The following is a 19067-nucleotide window of genomic DNA, read 5'->3' as shown; positions in this document are numbered from 1 at the left end:
GAAAAAAAAAATCACCTTCTTTACCTTATACTTCTTAAACTTATGTAATTGTCTAAAGCTTAACAAGGATTTTTCAATGCAAAAAACTGCCTAAGTACGATTATTTTAAATTTCATTTTAATTACCCTGTACCCTTTCTCTTCACTATTTGCTTGAGCCTCAGCAGCTGCTCCCTGAATTGGAAATGCATTATGACACACTGACTCTAAGGGAACAGAAAGTACAATACATGACCCTTCCCCCACACAACACACACCTTTTCTCTTCGTTTCATCAAAACAAAGTCTGAAGTTGCCATTATAATAATCTACTAAGAGATCTGGGAAATTAATGGAGAATGAAATTAAAAATAAACACACAAGAAAAGGATAAAATAAAATTTAATAATAAATACCATTAGTTCTAACTTTACTTAATACTGAGTCAGAGATAGGTCTTGCTGGGAAAGCCTGTGGGGCTCCCAGCCTCAAACGTCTTGTTAAAACTTATCACTTCCTTTGCGGAAGGCTGAGAGAAAAATACAACCCTCAAGAAAACTCAAGCTGTTTTGGATCTGGATTCAAACTAGGCTAATCTTGAAGCATTAATAGTACTTGCTCTAAAAACTGGCCTCCTCTGGCCCTGAGATTTGTTTCACAACCCATCTGGAATCCCTAATTCTGAAGCAGTATTGGACCCAATGACATCTGAGAATCTGCTCTGTGCAATACACCATGTTAAGCACCACCCTCTATGTTCGTTTCACTACACTAGTGGTTGTCAAATTTCAGTGTGCATCTGAATCTCATGGAAGCCTTGTTCAAACACAGACTTCAGGGTATCACTCCCAGAATTTGTAATCCAGTCGGTCTGAGGTGGAGCCTGACTATTTTTTCTTTCTAACCAGCAGCCAGGTGATGCAGATGTTGGTGGTCTAAGGTCCACACTTATTGTGGAACCACTTAATGGGAACCACTGCATTACATGAGGAGACAGCAAAAGGATCATAAATTCCAGTAAGTTAAGTGGGGATGGCGTCCAAGATCTGATATTATACTTTATAGTTATTTGCATTAGGACAAGTTTTCTTCATCCAGAAATAAAGTAGTATCCACCTTACGCGGTTCATATAGTGACTTAACAGCATATCATATATAAATTTCCCTACAAGGCGCCTTGCATATAAGAAACATTCCACTCTCTCTCCAGTCTGAACCCTAATGATTCCCCAACTAGATTTCAGCATTATTTTATCTTAATTTTAATTTTATTTCCACAGTGTCTCCTATTGGTGCGTATATTTTTCTTCTACCATAGTAACATATTTCTAATATGTTTTTCATTTATCCTGTATTAAACATCTAGTTATTACCACTACATCTCCTTTTCAGCAAAGTTTAGCTGTTTATTAGCTATTCTATATTAACATTAAGCTGTTCTATATTTACATCTGTATTTAGTATTCCAGTGGTTACTCAATAAAAACTACCTTTTTAATACATTATATACTCAAATGGATCAGTTTTTTCTCCAAAAAGTAATCTTTCTTCTTTTTTTAAAAAAAAGTTTTTTTGCTTTTTGTGTTCCTACCTAGGTATCTCCTTGTTCTCCTCTTATTTGTAGAAAAGACTTGGCTGACAGATCCTTCTTTCTATTAGAAAAAACAAGTAAGTAAATAAAATGGCAGACCTCTCATAGCTAAGTTTAATAGTTCTATCAGTTTCCCCAAGTTTCCTCTGATCACTTGTCAATGAGATGTTCACCTGGAGATAAATTTTCTAAAACGCTTTGGTTAAAAATACAATAACAATGCTCCCAAATTCCTCTAAATGAAAACAAATGAACCAAAGAAAAAAAAAAAAAAGAAAATTCTCAATAGACAGAAAAGGCACCCTCTTCACATTTATATTTCTAATTCTCTGTAAACAAAGAATTATCCTATGATAGCGAAGTCCATTACAGAAAAAATTATTCAGTGAAAAAAATCCCTGCCAAATCTTATTTACATTGTATTTGTATATGACCTGCCAGAAAGAAATTATATATATATGCAAATACATATTAACATTTTTTTTGCTGTTTTATAGAACATATTTATACAAAGCATTGGCAAAAATTAAGAAATTATTGTTTAAGTGGCACAGTATTATTTTAAGTATTACAGGTGCATAACAGTTGCATATTTATGGGGTACATGTGATATTTTGGTACAGGCATACAACATGTAATGACCAAATCCGAATACCTTGGCTATCCCCTCACCTCAAGCATTTACCATTTATTTGTGTTAGGAAATATTAATAAGGCCAAAAACTATATGAACTAACAGCAATTATGTAACCAAATGCTATCTTCATTGTGAGGACTGCAGATTGTAGTGCTGTTATTATGAAAACTGTACTTTAGGCACACATTATAGGATCTTTAAAGGTTAAAGGATATACCATACCTTCACAGTATAATTGAAATATTTGGCTGACTGCATAAATCGATGGAATCCATCACTTTCTTTCGTTGCTACAGTTATGACTAATAATTTATCTGCAAAGACAAAAGGAAACACAAGAAGATTTACCAAGAGATCAAATGCTCACATTTTACAACTCACTACAATAATCAGAGACCTCACTAAACCCATGGAAATATTCTGGTTTGTTGATCTATACAAGACTAAACAAAGAGCTGTTGAAACAACAGATGATTCAAATTGGTTGTATTACTGACAAATGATGAACCTTCAAATGACAGTTATTTCAATGCAAAAAAGTACACCGATGATTAAGAAAAAGCATGCCATCAATAGAGTATTTCAACATTGAGAAAAACTTCCATAAAATGAACATTTTTTATAATCCATAATGATTAAGATTCTCTGACATTATCTAATTAACAAACTTCACCATCATCTATAAATCATTCCTGATTTATGACATCAGCGAGGATATCAGCAAATTATATTCATCAAAATAATGACATATACAAAAAACAATACAACCATTAAATCTGATCCCAATTTTCTAAAATAAATTGTGACGACTGGGAGCAAATATTTAAAAACAAAATCTTAATTTTTTTCTACTATCCGAGATTGCTTTTTTATGAAAATTCTTATAAGCAACAACATTATTTATTGTGTTTTGGTTTATCTTTAAAGAATAAATGAAATCAAAATAATCACTGCCCTAGTAAATACACAACTGTTAACGACCATTTCATAATGAATTATTATTTTCAGTCCCACATAACACTTTTCAGTAGAAGTAGACAGAGTTAAGGAATTGTCTCAAAACACCTACAATAAGCTACTACAGATAATGATTATTATTAATAGGAAAAGGCATGTTGGAAAATGTACAAAAGAAACAAGTGCATCAACAAATGCCAAAAGGGCTGGAACAGTTTTTTGTTGTTATTATTGTTGTTGTTTTTGTTTTAACTAAAGATTTAGAAGGACCCACACTCTAAGAAAGCAAAACTAACATCTTTTCAATATTCTCTGAGTAACATCATTTGTTTCTCACTTGCACTCTATTTATAAGAAAACAATACAGGTTTTGAGTATCCCCTAAGCAATAATCACCAAACATGGCAATAATGCATTATAAAAATTACAGCAGATGAACCAATATACTTATCCATCAAATTTTGAAAATAACTACAATAAAATATAAATCAGTACAATATACAAAGAAATACTAAATTCAAACATTCATTAGTCAACCAAAAAAAAAAAAAAATTCCATGAAGATAAACATCAACAGTCTTAGAATCTTTTCTAAGAAAAAGGTATTTCCTGGCCAGGCACAGTAGCTCATGCCTGTAATCACAGCACTTTGGGAGGATGAGGTGAGCAGATCACTTGAGGGCAGGAGTTTGAGACCAGCCTGGCCAACATGGTGAAACCTCGTCTCTACTAAAAACACAAAAATTAGTCGGGTATGGTGGCACACACTTGTAATCTCAGCTACTCAAGAGGCTGAGACAGGAGAATCGCTCAAACTCGGGAGGCAGAGATGGCAGTGAGCCAAGATCACATGTCTGCACTCCAGTCTGGGTGATCAGGCCCAAGTAAATATATTTTAAGAATATTTTTTAAAATCAACTATTTAAAAAAATTTTCGTTTATAAAGTTTCCAACAGAGCTTAACTGATTATGAAAATTTAACATTATTCAGAATAAATTTCAAAATAGGGAATACCACATTTTATTTTATAAGAACAAAGAGGCTTTTAAAGTCTATCAGTAATAAAATTACTCTATTTAAAGTTACATTTCTTACTTAAATTCTTCTATATAAATCATAAAAATTAACTACAAGTTTCGGGTTTTACTGGATGAATTTTCACACTTACAATTCCAGCATAAAGTTAACAGCAAGGATTTCATCATCCTTAGTAGGAAAAGTAAAGTTGGCCAGACCCTTGAGTAGACAAAAATGTAACCAAATCCAATGACTCAGAAGGCAAAGCTTACTCATGTGTAGTCTGACCATGTCTAGCAATCCTATGCCAAATAAGAACTCCTACTGTTTCACAGTACTGTTGCTCTTTATAAATAACCTAAACCAAATCACAAATACGTAATTTTGTTAAAGAAAGGTCTGGTTAGTAACATTACACATGAACAGCTGTTTCCTCTAACTTGCTATTCAGTATCATCATGACTGCAATAAGAAATAAATCTTAGTTGGAGGAAAAAAAAAAAAAAAAAAACACAATAGTGTTGACATGTATCACCCACATGCTTTTATCAACCAATTCAAAAATTCAACCATCTCACCATTTATGAAGTATTATTGTTAGAAAATGTAACCTAAACTGGATACATACTTTTCGGATTTCACTACCATTTACACTACAAATTTACCAGAAATAAAGAGACAAAGATATGGTGACAGGAAAGAGATGTCAGCAATAAAATTCAGAACATGAAAAATTCTATAGGACAAATGACTTATGCAATCGATGGCAAAAGGCACAAAAGGGAAGGGAAATATATAGAATATTAACATAAGAGACATTTCAAACAAATGTTAGTCATGGACCTGAGTTTGGACCTGATTTGTAAAAACTATAAAAAAGCGTTTGTGAGAAAATTAGAGAAATTTGAATACTAATTAGATATTTGGTGATATTGAGAAATTAGTTAATTTTTTAGCATGCTAATTTCATTTACTTTTTTTAAAACAAGAGTCCTTATAATTTAGAGCCACATACTGAAGTAATATCCAATCAAATGATATCGTGCCTACAATGTGTTTTAAAGTTAATTCGGGTAGACAGATTAAAACAAGACTGGTCATATGTGATAAATACTGAAACTGCACTTTTTGTATGTTTAAAAATCCCTATAATTATTATTTTTCCATCTATTCATTCATTTACTTATTGAGTCAACACATATTTTCCAAGTCCCTTGTTCAGTTACTCACTGTTGCACACGAACACAAAATTCAGTGTTAAAAAATATAAAACTTTATTTTTGTATGGTTCTACAATATGAGCTCAGCTGAATAGTTCTTGTTTTCATTATTTCTTTAAATTTAATTTTAGATTCAGAGGATACAGGTGCATGTTTGTTACATGGGTACATCGCATATTGGTAAGGATTTGGCTTCTAGTATATCCATTACCCACATAGTGAACACTGTATCCAACAGGTAACTTTTCAACCCTGTCCCAACCTCCCCCTTTTTGGGGTCCCCAGTGTCTATTTTTTCCATCTTTATGTCCATGTGTACCCATTGTTTAGCTCCCACTTATAAGTGAGAACATGTGGTATTTGGTTTTCTAAGTTAGCTCACATAGGATAATGGCCTCCAGCTCCATTCATCCTACTGCAAAGGACATGATTTTATTCTTTCTTGTAGCTGTGTCATATCCCATGGTCTATATATATCACATTTCACATTTTCTCTACCCAGTCAACTACTGGTGGACTTTTAGGTTGGCTCCATGACTTTGTTGTTGTGAACAGTGCCGCAATAAGCTTATGAGTATAGGTGTCTTTTTTATATAATGACTTCTTTCCCTTTGAGTAGATACCCAGTATTGGGATGGCTGAAGAGATATTTCTCAAAAGAAGAAATACAAGTGGCCAAGAAATACATGAACAAATGTTCAACATCACTAATTAGCAGAGAAGTGAAAATCAAAACCACAATGAGATACCATTTCACAGCAGTCAGAATGGCTATTTTTAACAGGTCAAAAAACCACAGATGTCGGCACGGATGTAAAGAAAAGGGAACGCTTACACATTGTTTGTGGGAATGTAAATTAGTTCAACCTCTATGGAAAATAGTATGGAAAGTTATCAAATAACTAAAAATACAGAATTCCTATAAAGACAGAACAACTTTAGGTAAAATCTCTAAACTTCCAATAAAAAAAAATGATAGAAAATTCTGCAATGTGTATCTTTTAGCAGACTGAATCATCTAAGGATAATGAAACATACAACATACAGAATTCTTTAACCAAACAATATTATAATTTAAATAACTATAATTAATACCTTTTCCAATCCACCCTCCACCAGCCAAATGAATGATGAAGTGAGATGACTGAGGAATGGTGCTTCAATAACAGGCACCCGCCATCCACTGCTACCACCAATCTATAACAGCAACAGCTATCTCTTTTTTTGGTTTCAGCAAGATACCTGGCACCATGATGTTAAAAAAACAAGCAAATGGAAGCTCATCAGTAGCCAAATGTAACCTCTACTGCCACCTTCACACTCTATTAGACAACAGATCAATACAGTTTCCATGCATAAGAAACAGGTGATGCATCTATACAGTGTGGTAGATTTGAACAACCACTTACCAAATGAAAACCAGTGGCAGACTATGTAATCATCTTTACATAATCCTCCAAAATGCCTAACATTACAGTAAGATTTAATAAATATTTGTTAAATGGTTATTTTTCTCCATCTGAAAATTCAGATGAATTTATAATTTCTCCAAAAATCAAGAGGTCAATTTGCTTAGAAAGGCTAAAACATGTTATGTCCTCAAAGGTCTGGAAGAAAAAAAAAAATGCATCGTTGGAGTCATTTTTTCCTCCAAACAGCTGTTGATATCGGAACAGAATTTACCAATATTCAGTAGTGACACAATTTTTCTATTTAAAAACAAACCATGGTTTCAAAACAGAAACTGTTTTTGCTAATATATCATGTCACCAAATGCTAAAGCAGCTTATAAAATCCATCTGAAATCCATTTTTTTTTTTTTTGAGACGGAGTCTCAGTGGCGCTGAAATCCGTTTTCTTAATGAGGGCATCACAGTTCAGTAACTCAGCACTAGCCCAGCTGTCTTTTATCCATATCTTTTCAAGTAACTTTAAACACAGTTCTTAATTTTAAACTGGCAACAATAAAAAACAAATTATTGTGTCACAGAAGTAACAGGGAGTACACTGTTCTCATTCTACTACTAACTGATTTTATGACTGGACGCATCTTTTATCTGTAAAGTAGAAAGTTTCTCAATTTTCTACTAAAGAAAAATGTTTTCGTAGTAAAAGTTAGCATAATAGAGATGTTGAGAAACTTCTTCTGCAAAAGGTCAAATAGTAAACATTTCAGGCCTTGTGAGCCACATACACTAACAAAATTTTATTTTTTCCTTATATTTTACAACCCTTTAAATTTTTAAAAATTTGTAGTTGTCTGGCTGGCTGTGCAAAAACAGCCATGGGTCAGAATTGGCCTAAGGGTCATAAGTTTGCCACTTTTCCATATAGTTGGCCATATGGATCTGAACGCAAACTAGTTAGCTTAAATCCCAGCTCTACTATTTCTTATTTATTTTGATTTGGTCAGTTACTTAAACTCTGTGTCTCAACTGTAATATGTCTGTAATAATAGCATCTACCTGACAGGATTTCCATGAAAGTAAAATGAGTTAGTATATATGAAGCAGTCGACACAAACTTCTATGTATGTGTTAGACAGTATCTTATATATATTCAAAGGAAGCATGGGCAAGATAGATTGTAGCTGATGTGCAAAACTCAGCAAGTTATAACTCCCATCCCTTTCTCTACCAGAGATGCTATACCGATTGTTTTTAAAAATTATGGAAAAACAGTCATGAAACTGTTTATTCAAACAGTTTAGCAAGTAACTCTAGATAGGCCTTCTCAAATCTTTACATTCCTCTCCATCTCCCAGCAAGCTATAATAACTCTAACTCAAGTTATAATCAGCACTAGCTCAGGCTTCTCCAATCGCCTCTTAAGCCAACTTTGTACATTCTAAACCTTTGTTTACAAAGCAGCCAGGGTGATCATTTCAAAATAGTTAGATATCTGATCATGTCACTTCATTGGTAAATACCCTCTTAGGATAGTAGAGAAACTCCATTACTACAATGTGGCCCTAGGTTACTTCTCTCCAGTCTCATCCACTTTCTCTCTCCCCTTTGTTCTCTCTTCTTCAACCACGTTGGCCTGTGTTTTATTTTCTAATAATGTCTGCACCCTCCCATTCAAAGAGAAGAGCCTTTTCAAGACCATTATCTAATACTCCTCCCTGACATCTTGATGTGGCCACTGCCCAGGCAAACTTGAGATTCTTACACATATACTATTTCCTTAGAGAGACCCTCTCTGACCTACTAGAATAGGTCAGTACCCATAAAATTTTTCACTGCACTTTCTAACTCTCTTTCAGGACACTCACCACAAATTGTAATTACATATTAATTTGCATAATCTCAAATTATGAATACTCTCAAATTATGTGAGATTAAAGTTTCTCTCTCCAACGAGACTATAAGTTACAGAAAGGCAGAGAACATTCTTTTGCTCACAGTTTGACCCCCAGAGCTTATCACAATATTAAGCACACAGTAGGTTCTTAAAAAACATTTCAGAATGAGTGGACTCAGGGGCAAGTAATACCATACGTCTTGCACGTACGTGTGCATAAAATAATTTAACAAAATCCCTATGTAGTTAGCATAATCATCTCAAATTCACAGGTGAAGAAGGTACAGCTCCTCTCAACTTAGCCAAAGTCACCTAACAAATTACTAGTAGGGTCAGAAGGAGAACTTCAGAGTTACTCCTCAATGTCATGTGGCCTCCCTTGGTGACAACAGGTAAAGGGCTGAAGCAATCTTTGAGTTTTACTATGTTCAGAAAAGAGATAGCAACTTAAGACTTCTATCCTTAGAAAGATCTGCTTGTAAGGTTGGTCCTTGGCAGGCATCTGAAAAGTTGGATTCCATATGGTTTCCAGATGGTTTTCCAATGGGAAGGGTTCCCATCATTCCTAGATAAGATGGCTCACTATGGCTAAATTATACAAACAACGTGGTTTATTCTGAACATCTGCCTTCCTTCTGGGTGCTTGAAATTTTGGTACAGAGGCTGCCTATGTGACCATTCCCCAGAAAAGCTATGGGCACTGAATCTCTAATGAGCTTTCATAGTAGGTAAACATTTCAACATTTCACACATGTTGTCACAACTAGTTAGCTGCTTGGAGAATTAAGCACATCTTCTGTGACTTAACTGGAAAATAACTGTTAGAAGCTTATTCCTGTTTTCCCTGGACCTCACCCATGTGCTTTTTCTCACTGCTGATTTTGCTTTGTATCCTTTCAGAGTAATAAGTCATAGACATGAGTACAACTATATGCCGAATCCTGTAGGTCCTCCTGGTGAATCACTGAACCCGCAGGATAAGTCTTGGGGATGTCTGACATAATATCCTAGCTACAGTCAGGAAGTCTTATCTGAAAGAGGTACTATGGGGATAGTGCGTTATGCTGTGTTCTGTACTCAGAGGCCAAGCTAGAGGGACACAAAAATGACTCCAAATGGACTCCAGAAAATAAGTATTTGGTACATAAAGCAATTATACCCTGCTCTTCCACTGACTGAAAGTCATTTCCTTTAACGTAAATTATGACCTCAGGGTCAGTCTAGCAAAGCCCGCTTCTTTCATGAAGGAGGAAACCATAATCTAAAGAGAAAACAAGACTTGTCCAGGATCCTGCAGTTAAGTGGTAACCAATCTAAGATAACCTGGGATTCACAATTACTAAAAAACTTGGTTTTCCTAGATTTTATTGCACAATTTTGTTGCTTTGTTAAGTATTGAGTCACCAAAAACTATGACAAACTGAAGCCATGCAGTCTAATTTTATTTTGTGGAATTGTTGAAGATAATTAATTTTATTTTGCAGAATTGTTGAAAAACATTCAAGACAAAAATTCCTCAAGGGTAATTCATGTCACAATTTCAACAAGAAAAAAAAAGAAACCTAAAAAGGATGTGTCAAGAGATACCCAATGATTTCCTACCATTTTTGTAGAAAAAGAGGGTCAATGGAATGCTTAAAGAAAAAAGTCACTTCCAACCTCTAACGCTACATACAAGGCATCTTCACACACATTAGCTTTCAGATGGATGCCTGGGCTTCCACAGCCCACTCTGGACAATGAACAGACAAACCACAACTTAAGAGAAGTGCTGAAAAGTAGAGGGTAGTATGCAGAATGACTCACCATCCCAGTATGCCCAGGGCTGAGGAGATTCCAGAAATACAGGGCTTTCAGTTTTAAAACTAGAAAAGTCCTAGGCAAACTGGAATGAGTTGGTCACCATAGCAGTATGTGCAGTGGGATGGAGAGGGCAAGTATTGCCAGTTATTTACAGAAAGGCTGTAAGACAAATGGTCCTGGATAGGAGTCATGAAGTTAAAAATAAACTCTTCTAGAACCATAAGGTCCGACACTAACTAGATACCAAATGAAGAAAAATAGATCAAGACTTCCAGAGATAACAGGTATGTGAAAGACCAAGTGCACCGAGACCATCCCCATCCTTTATAAATACTTCAAACCAAGCCATGATATATCTTTATCATTTTTTGAAATAAAAATGTTATACATGCAAACATTAAGAACTTTTTATTTAGGTTTCCCAATCGTCCTTTTGGATACTCATGTTTTCCAGTGATATACCCACATGTGAGCTTTTGTCTGTTAGGTAACCTAATAGTGAATGGATGACAAATTTCAAGACAGAACTCAAAGGAATATTATGATCAAGAATTTCTAGTAGTAGTTACTTTCAAAATGCTATGAAAGCTTCAAGACATTTTTTTAAAACATACAGATTATACTACAAAAAATACCAAAATTAGTATATTTATGGTCAATAAAACTTGAATAAATATTAGACAAAGATCTGAATCTTAAAATAAAAGCCTGGCCGGGTCCAGTGGCTCACACCTGCAATCCCAGCACTCTGGGAGGCCAAGGCGAGTGGATCATGAGGTCAGGAGATCGAGACCATCCTGGCTACGGTGAAACCTGGTCTCTACTAAAAATACCAAAAAAATGGCTGGGTGTGGTGGCTGGCACCTGTAGTCCCAGCTACTTGGGAAGCTGAGGCAGGAGAATAGTGTGAACCCGGGAGACGGAGCTTACAGTGAGCGGAGAACGTGCCACTGCACTCCAGTCTGGGTGCCAGAGCAAGGCTCCATCTCAAAAAAATAAAAATAAAATAAAATAAAAGGCTCCAGTTTCCTAATATGAGGTGTAATTTTTAATATAAAACATTGTGGTCTGCTCTATAGCCATATTATAGCAACAACTGATCAAGAAAATTATGAGAAAATGTTGAAATAAATACAGTGACATTTAAATAAATTTACATTCTCACAATCTCAACAGTATCCATATACTTTAGAAAGTCATTAATATATACATATGAACCATATAATTTTTCCAATCTGTACAAAAAACCACTTTACTTAGAACTGCTTGCAATAACTCCCTTCAGTAAATCCCACAGGCCCTCATCACCCCTGTACTTCTCTACTTCTGCCTCTCAACAATTGTCCATGACCTAAAAGTTAAGAACTCAACCTAAACATGATAAGCAATTAAAAAAAGGGGGAGCTGCTCCTCCACATGTATGCCAATCCCTTCCCAGAAACACAGATGAAATGAATGGACTGCAGCCAAGGACTATACACTGAGTTTCAGCAAATTCTTTCCAGAGTTCAGAAGGGAAAAGTAAAATTCAAACAGCAAAGAATGATCACACACGGCAGGGAGGAGGTTCAATCAGAGTAAAACTTGATTTTAAGAAGTTGGGGAAAAAAGTGTGCTATGGGCCTTACTTGAATACAAACTCAAAAATGAGCCAATATGTGAGATGGCTGACCAAACCAAACAAACAAAAACAAAAGCTATCTTAACAGAAGTGATGATTACACTGCAATCTGTATAGCCCATCTGTGGAAACTGTAAGAACTTGGGATGCTAAATTAAGGTGAATTTTGACAAATAAGGAGTTTAACCAGTAGGTTCAGGGGTCTAGCAATCATATCATTATTGAATAGTTGAGAGACTGAGAATTTTTCTACATGAAAAAAAGAAAAGAAAGATTCACTACCTCCCCACCAACTCATTACATTTTTAGAGAAAGCAATACTAGATTTTCTCTAAATGATTTTAGTGGAAAGAACTGGCTGGGGTGGAGAGAGAGAAAGGAATTAATTGAGGAGTGCGGATTACATATCAATACAAAGTATAATAAACAACATCCAAAATGAAAAGATTATCTTGGAAAAGCAGTATGTTTCCTATCTTTATAAAAATTAAAACAAAGAGTATAGGACCATTTTCCAAAATTTATGACTTGGAAAATACAATTGATCCCTTCAAATGTTATAAAAATATATACACTAGATACAATTTTAACGTCAAAGGAAAACGGATCTGTCCCTTCACAAATACAGTACTTTAATCTGTTGAATTCCAAGGGTTCAAAGGTTTCAGCAACCTCCACAAATGAATGAGAAACCTTCTTTGAGTGGGATGGGGTAACCCATCTGCTGGCCAAATGCTTTATTAGGTAATATGAACTGCCTGCCAGAAATCTGGTACCAAGGTTACGTAGCTTATTGAAACACATATGATCTGTTACTGTTTATTTCATATTTTACACAGACACTAAAAATATTTCCAATGCTTATATGAAAAGGGGATCAATAGTAAAGTTAGGAACCAGGACAAACAAGCACAGGCTGAGGTAATATATTCCTGCCAATTCGCATATGAATAAGGAGAGTTGCCCTGGAACAGAAAGCTTGAGTTAGACTTACGCTTAGGCAAGCCATGCTCTAAGAGAAAGTTGTAAGAGTGAGGTGCCTGAATCAAGATAACATTTTATTCTTCATAACGGAAAAAGAACAGCCTTTATGCACAAGTCTGCCAAAACGAAAGCAATGAAAATAAATGAATCAGGTACACAAAACTAAATGTAGACCTGATAAAGTGTGATGTGACTGAAACAGGAACAAAAATGGAGAGAAGACATAACTTTCATTTACCATCTTTAATTATAGTGAAATATTTGCTTACTTTACTCCACATGGCCATGAACACATTATAATATGATTTTTATAAGGAGATATCTTCCATTGTTATCTACCTTGCATAAAATAAGTACATTTAACTTGAGGAGCAGTTCATCCTCATACTGTCTTGAAAGTTTTATGGTATCAGTTTTGGAAGCTCAGAATCCTCCCCCAACAAGTTGCTAGTTCTCCACATTGTTCCACGAGTTGAGGTTGCGATATAAAAGATTACTAGAAAATTGAATCTGTATATTATATATTTTCAGTACATAAAATTAAATGATGATTTGATGAAGACAACTACAAATATCTTCTATAGAATTACCACAAGACTCCAAAAAAGTTTATTATTCACTCCGTGTTGAAAACTGTCATAAATTCTCATCTTTATGTAAGGAGACATCTTTTTTTGGAGTATATCCCAGAAAATACAAAAAACATTCTAGCATCCACTGTGCCAAGCTGGAGATCTAAAACATGTATTTATATACATGGCTGATCTTTCCTTATTTGTAATTTAACTTTTGGACTAGGTGAAGTAGAAAGTGATAATCTTTACCAGACATTTAACTGACTTCCCCATAGAAAATATCAATAATACTGGTTCTGATGTATGGTTTAAGAGATATTTTAATGCATGCACAAGTGAATACTTCTCATACATGTGCATACTCTCTATTCCACTCTGCATCTTTTTAAAAATTTTGTATTTCTTTGAGACATTTCCAAATAGAGTACAGACATATAATATTCTGCTGTATGAATGAAGCATAATTTAACCAGCATGTTGGTAAAAATTTAGGCTGTTTCCATTCCACTGCTGTGCTAAAAAAATAAAAATTAAATATTAAAATGCTGCAATTGATAGTGATGTTCACAAGTAATTTTCTTACATGTAAGATTGTATCTCTACAATAAATTCCAAGTAAACCGTGTGGGTTGAACATTTTCTCCCCATTTACCACTTATCTTTCAACTTTGTTTTGACTGTATGATTTTTTCCCAGACAGAATTTTTATTTTTATGACTTTTTAAAATCAGCCATTAATTCTTACATCTTCTGGGTTTTGTTTCTCACACTTCAGAAATGCCTTCTACATGTTGCAATTATAAAATAATTATTCATATTTTCTTCCAGTACTTTTATAGTTTCATTTTTTACACTGATACCTTGTCATATGCTTAATGCTGAATAAATGAAATACTGAACCTGATAAGACTTTACTAATTCATATTACAGGTTGAGCATTCCTAGTCCAGAAATCCAAAATTCAAACTAAAACTTTTTGAGTGCTGAAAGACCACAAGTGTAAAATTCCACACCTGACCTAATGTGAGGAGGACAGTGAAAACGTTATTTCTTGCATAAAATTATTTAAAATATTATATAATATTGTCTTATATGTAAAAGGTATATATGAAACATACACGAATTTCATGTTGAGACTTGGGTCCCATCCCCAAGATATCTCATTATGTGTATATAAATACAGTAATGTGCCACATGATGGTCCCATCAATGATGAGCCACATATACAACACTGGTCCCATAATATTACAATGGAGCTGAAAAACTCCTATCATCTAGTGATATAGTAGCAGTCATAGCACAATGGGTTGCCTTTTTCATGTTTCGATATATTTAGATACACAAATACCACTGTGTGACAACTACCTAAATATTCAGTACAGTAACACTCCTTACAAGTTTGTAGTGGAGAAACAGTGTATACTATATTGTCTAGGTGTGGTAAGCTACACCATCTAGGTTTATATAGGTACACTCTATGATGTTTCTATAATGACAAAATCGCCATTAATAATGACTCAATTCTCAGAAGATATCTTTGTCATTATGCAAGATGATTGTATTCCAAAATCTGTAAAAATTGGAAATCTGAAACACTTCTGGTCCCAAGCATTTTGGATAAGGGATATCCAACCTATATTCCAAACAATGAAGTACTTTCGTTCCATTCTGAATTACCAAACTTATGATGAACTCACATGTTAATGCTTTAATGAGAAATACTATTTATTTCAACTATGATTCCAAGATGACCTGTGAGTTTTTAAAAAAGATGGAAATGACTAAAAGGTATTTTCTATATATCAAAGCATAAAAATTCTGAAAATAACAGGAAGATAATACAGCTCCATAATGTTGTTTCCAAATAATTGGCTTTATACCACCATTTTGATTCAGTAAGAAGCTCTATCTGCCACATTCACAAAAAGTCTCCTAAGACATAACGACCTCTGATTCAATTAGCTCCCACTGTTGAAGTGTGATACTCCCACCTCAGCCTCCTGAGTAGCTGGGACTACAGGTGCTCACCACCAAACCCCACTAATAAATTTGCATTTCTAGTAGACACAGGGTTTTACTATGTTGGTCAGGCTGGTCTAGAACTCCTGGTCTTAAGTGATCTGCCTGCCTTGGGCTCCCAAAGTGCTGGGATTACAGACATGAGCCACAGTGCTGGCCCCAACTAGACCCTTAATCTCAGATATTCCCAGTCTGGAAACTGGCCTATCATGCCAATGTCCTTGCTCAGTGCTTTTCAAACATTAGCATAGACTAGAACAACTACCCAAAGCCTTGTAAAAACAGAGATTGCTGGGTCACACCCCAAGAGTTTCTGATTCAGTATACATGGGCTCCTAGGGAATAAATTCCGAGTACCAGGCATCGTCATGAAGAGATGCAGACGACACTCAACAGGAATCACACTAAAAAAAATACCATCCTAGGTATGCCAAATAATAAAAAATTGGTATTTCTGATTCTAGATAACAGCACAATGAGGAGGTTAAACAATGAAGGGCAACAATAAATCAGAGGAGGAAGAAATCAAGACAAGGTGAGGTAAAACCACAGGGGGAAGAAACAGTTAAGTGGGTCTCAAAGACATGAGAAACACTGCTAGTCAGAAATGGAGAGGGATTTGTGTTTTCATATTCAAAAGACAGGAAATGGTTAATTGCAAATTACCATTTAGAATTAAGAGCAGATAGCTGGAAGCCAAGATGGAGCAGATCACAGACCACAGAGGGCACAGCTGAAAGAATACTGGGTATATATGGGAAAGATGATACCACATGAGGTTTTGAGAAGAGCATTAACCAGGTGCCATAAGTTCACTAATTCCTTCAATGTTACTGTGTGCCTACTACATGTCACTGTTCTAGAGACTCAGCATTCAAGACTGGACAAGAGACCAAAAATAAGCTTCTGCCATCATGGAGTTTATATTCCAATACAGAGAGACAAAAAAAAAAAATGCATTTAACTTTCACAGCTAAAGAGAAAGAACAAAGTGTCATAGAGTGTCACAGGGAGTCCTGAATGGGTTGCTATCTTGGATAACATAACCAAGTTTCACTGAGAGGGTGACCTGAAGCAAAGGAAGTGAGCTATGCAGATATCTGAGGGACATCTTTCCAGTAAAAGGAAACAACAAATACAGAGAATCTGACTGAGCTGGATTCAGGCCTCATATATTAGCAGTGGAAGAAAAGGGAGGACAGTAGGCATCCAGAATGGCCAGAAGAGACTATGCAAGGGAAAATCAGATGAGTTCAGAAGTCAAAATGAATAGATTGTGCACGGTCTAGGAGGTCATTGTAAAGACTCTGGTTTTTATTTCAAATGTAATAGCAAGCTAGTAGAGACTTCTGAGTAAAGAGATGACATAATAGCTACTAAAATAATAGTAATAACAATATAATAACAATGTCTACCATATAGATACTATTAACTCATTTAATCCAAGTACTACTGCTCTTCCAATATTACATTTAACTGTGTTGCCCAAATTTAAATATATGCTAAGTGGCAGAGCCCATATTTGAACCGAGAAAGACTAGCTCCAGAGGCTGTGCTCTTAACTGCTATGCAATACTGCGTCTCATAATCTGACTCAAGTTTAACAGGATTACCCTGGTTGCTATCACAGAAAGAGGCCAAGGACAAAATCAGGAAGTCTGTTGAAGAGTGTTTCAAACAGTGTTCTACGTTAGAGACCAGGTGACACAGACAAGGAACAGTAGTAGTAAAGGAGGTAAAAAGTCATCCATTTGAATATGTTTCTAAGGCAGACTAAACAACATTGGTTGACAGATTAAATGGGGTGTGTGAAAAAGAGCAGTGAAGAAGGATTCCAAATTATTAATCTTAAAAGATGAGTCTCCTGCATCAATAAAATTATAAGAAAATGTTTAAAGTAGTGAAGGACTCCAAATTATCTCACAAAACTAACCTGAAAAGATGAGTCTGTTACATAAATAAAATTTTAAGAAAATGTTTAAAGTATCTTCTGTGACTTTATAAACAATAAGAATTCTAAATGCCACATTCCCTATCCTGAAGGAACACAAATCTCTACAATTTATCTTGATAAATGCTCACCCCGGTAGTGTTATGAACGCCAACTATCAAACAACCTAAATGTTGGATTAAGGGTTTTATTACGATGCAGGAAAAAGATAATAACGCAGCTCATTCTAAAGTGTAAAGCTTTTCTGCACATCCAATATTTTACTGAGATTTCCACTGGACTTAATCTGAAATGAATATTCAGAGGATTTTCTCTCTTTTTCAAACCAGTTTGTAAAACAAAATCAAGCCAACAGTTACACATTCCTGTACAAATGCCATCACTTTAAGTCATTAGCAAGAAATTTATTACAAGGCTTAGAATATGCGCACTGAAACAGCACTAGGGAAGAAATATCAGCTGCTGGCAAAAAAAAAAAAAAGGTTGAAGAATGTCACTGTGTAAAAGCTGGTCCTTCCCTCCCTTCCTCCCTTTCTCTTTCCCCATCTCGTATACAGTCATATTCAACTAATTCCTAGCTACAACACATTAGAAACGAATGGTTCACCACCTGGTTCTTCAAGACTGCTCCACAAAAACATAGCAAGGCATTAATTAGTCATAAACAAGATGCACATTTAAAGTGGATGTTCATAAAATAGCACTCTTTTGAATGCAATTTATGCTCAGCAGTATAAATCCACACAGGGTCAGGATGCTCCAGTGCACTGGGTCAGGTTGTATCTGAAAGACTCAATGGTTCATTTGGGGAATCTGTGTAGCAGGAAATAAGAATCCCCTTGCTGGAAAGCTGAGCCAGTGCTATATGGGGCCAGTTCTTATGACAATTCATCAAAAGTCCAGCCCCTCAAGATGCCTCTACATTACAGAGACAAACATAGAGACATTCCCATTTCTGAAAGGATTCACGACATTCCTCATCAGATAACTGCTCCCCAGTGAAGTCTGATTTCACTGTGACCTAGAAACAAGGGTAAGCATTCAGTGTTCTGTCAGCTTCAACAACCTCTCCCCAACAATCCTCACTTATTCTTAATTCCAGAATTTCTCAAAGTAGAAGGAACTCAATAATTTCATAAACTAGTATATAATTGGAAGTATACACAGCTCAAAGAATCTGAATTAAACTATACTATGTGTGCTTTTTCAGAAATACACAATACGCTTTAATAAAGAATAGGATCAGTTTCTAAAAATTCACAAACTACTCACTGCATTTTTAGTCATAAAGCATTCCCGTCAATTAAACCATGGTGCCTTTCAACTTTCTCTAAACATTTTCTATTAATGATGCTAATAATGCAAATCATTCTGTAAAATGTGATAATTAAGCAAAGAATACCAAACAAA

The 19067-nt window shown here is 35.1% G+C and overlaps 1 protein-coding gene across 1 annotated transcript in view; it reads right to left on the bottom strand.

The window, feature by feature from the left end:
* The window catches only part of PLOD2 (procollagen-lysine, 2-oxoglutarate 5-dioxygenase 2), a 100167-nt gene that overhangs the window by 59297 nt on the left and 21803 nt on the right, over positions 1–19067 (bottom strand). Inside the window, exon 2 of the mRNA XM_011966112.1 lies at positions 2429–2520. Within this exon, the coding sequence (XP_011821502.1) occupies positions 2429–2520 (92 nt within the window). The remainder of the gene's footprint in view (positions 1–2428; positions 2521–19067) is intronic.

The sequence above is a fragment of the Mandrillus leucophaeus genome, unplaced genomic scaffold (genome assembly GCF_000951045.1).
Source record: "Mandrillus leucophaeus isolate KB7577 unplaced genomic scaffold, Mleu.le_1.0 Scaffold744, whole genome shotgun sequence".
NCBI lineage: Eukaryota > Metazoa > Chordata > Mammalia > Primates > Cercopithecidae > Mandrillus > Mandrillus leucophaeus.
This window is presented reverse-complemented; position numbering and strand designations above follow the sequence as displayed.